The following is a 1145-nucleotide window of genomic DNA, read 5'->3' as shown; positions in this document are numbered from 1 at the left end:
GACATGGCGTGAAGGCAGCTATATTTATAAGATTTAAATCAGCTACGTATTATATAGGAGATGATAAAACGGCCTCTTCACTCCAATTGACGCGTTTTCCGTCACCTTTTCACAGGTGAGAGGCAAGCGATTTGGTGTCTTGCTCGCCGGGTAAAAACGGTAGGCTACTAACCTCGCTTCTAAATTAGCTACATGTGTGAAGCATTCCTCTAACGACGATAGGTTAAGCGCAGTGTGAAAAACCTTATTTTCCCTCGCAGATCCTTGCCGGGATTTCTAAACTTCCTAAAATGTCCGGGTTTTGGCTTTGGTTTCCTATTGATGCTCTCTCTGCGGTCCTCATAGGCTACGTTATACATGTATTTGCATTGCTTTCTTTGACCGTTTTCTGTAGATCCCACCTTCTCGGATGCCACGATTGGTCAATTATGCACTATGCCTGCATGCTATTGGTCAAACTACTTTTCAGTTATTCGTTTTAGCAAGTATAAAAACAAAGCCAAAACCGGACATTTTAGGCAATTTAGAAATCCTGGCCAGGACATGTCTAGGAAAAAAGGACGTATAGTCATTCTATGAAATAAATACATTTTTACTGTAATGTTGAGTGGGATTTGTCAGACTTTATGCTTGATTTCTTGTTGATGCTGTTTCTGAAGCTCTGTCCTGCCATGAAGTAGAGGATGGGGTCGATGCAGCTGTTGAGACTGACCAGAGTTTGCATGACTTTGTAGATGTTGTTGGAGAGTCGTATTATGTCGCAGTCGTGTTTGTCCAGGTAACGGAAGGTGTAGTATATACTGCGGTTCACATGGAAAGGCAAGAAGCACAACATGAAAGCCAGAAGCACAATAATGATCATCTTCACCGACTTCTTTTTTGAGTGCTGTGACATTGGTTCTCTGAGATCGCCGGGATCAAGAAGTTTCTTCACCATCAGGCCGTTGCAGACCAGCACCACTCCAAACGGTATGACAAAAAGCAGAAACATCACCACCGAGCTGTAGACCAGAAAGTCATTGAAGAGCTCCTTGATGGTGGTGTCATGACAGATCTTACCATCACCATTAAGTCTCAACCTGGAGAAATGAAGAATCGGGGCCTGTAAGATGAGAATGATCACCCATATTCCCACAGAAACCAAA

At 43.1% G+C, this 1145-nt stretch overlaps 1 protein-coding gene across 1 annotated transcript; it reads right to left on the bottom strand.

Moving 5' to 3' along the window:
- Positions 1 to 498: 498 nt before the first annotated feature.
- LOC107736034 (P2Y purinoceptor 2-like) lies at positions 499 to 1141 on the bottom strand (the record flags this gene model as incomplete). The annotated part of the gene is made up of 1 exon (XM_016547550.1): positions 499 to 1141. A coding segment is annotated over one exon (549 nt), but the record flags the coding sequence as incomplete, so codon positions are not given.
- Between the last annotated feature and the right edge of the window lie 4 nt (positions 1142 to 1145).

This window comes from Sinocyclocheilus rhinocerous, unplaced genomic scaffold (genome assembly GCF_001515625.1).
Source record: "Sinocyclocheilus rhinocerous isolate Xijiao unplaced genomic scaffold, SAMN03320098_v1.1 C36448759, whole genome shotgun sequence".
Taxonomy (NCBI): Eukaryota; Metazoa; Chordata; class Actinopteri; order Cypriniformes; family Cyprinidae; genus Sinocyclocheilus; species Sinocyclocheilus rhinocerous.
The sequence above is the reverse complement of the archived record's forward strand: the minus strand, read 5'-3'. Positions and strand labels throughout refer to the sequence as shown.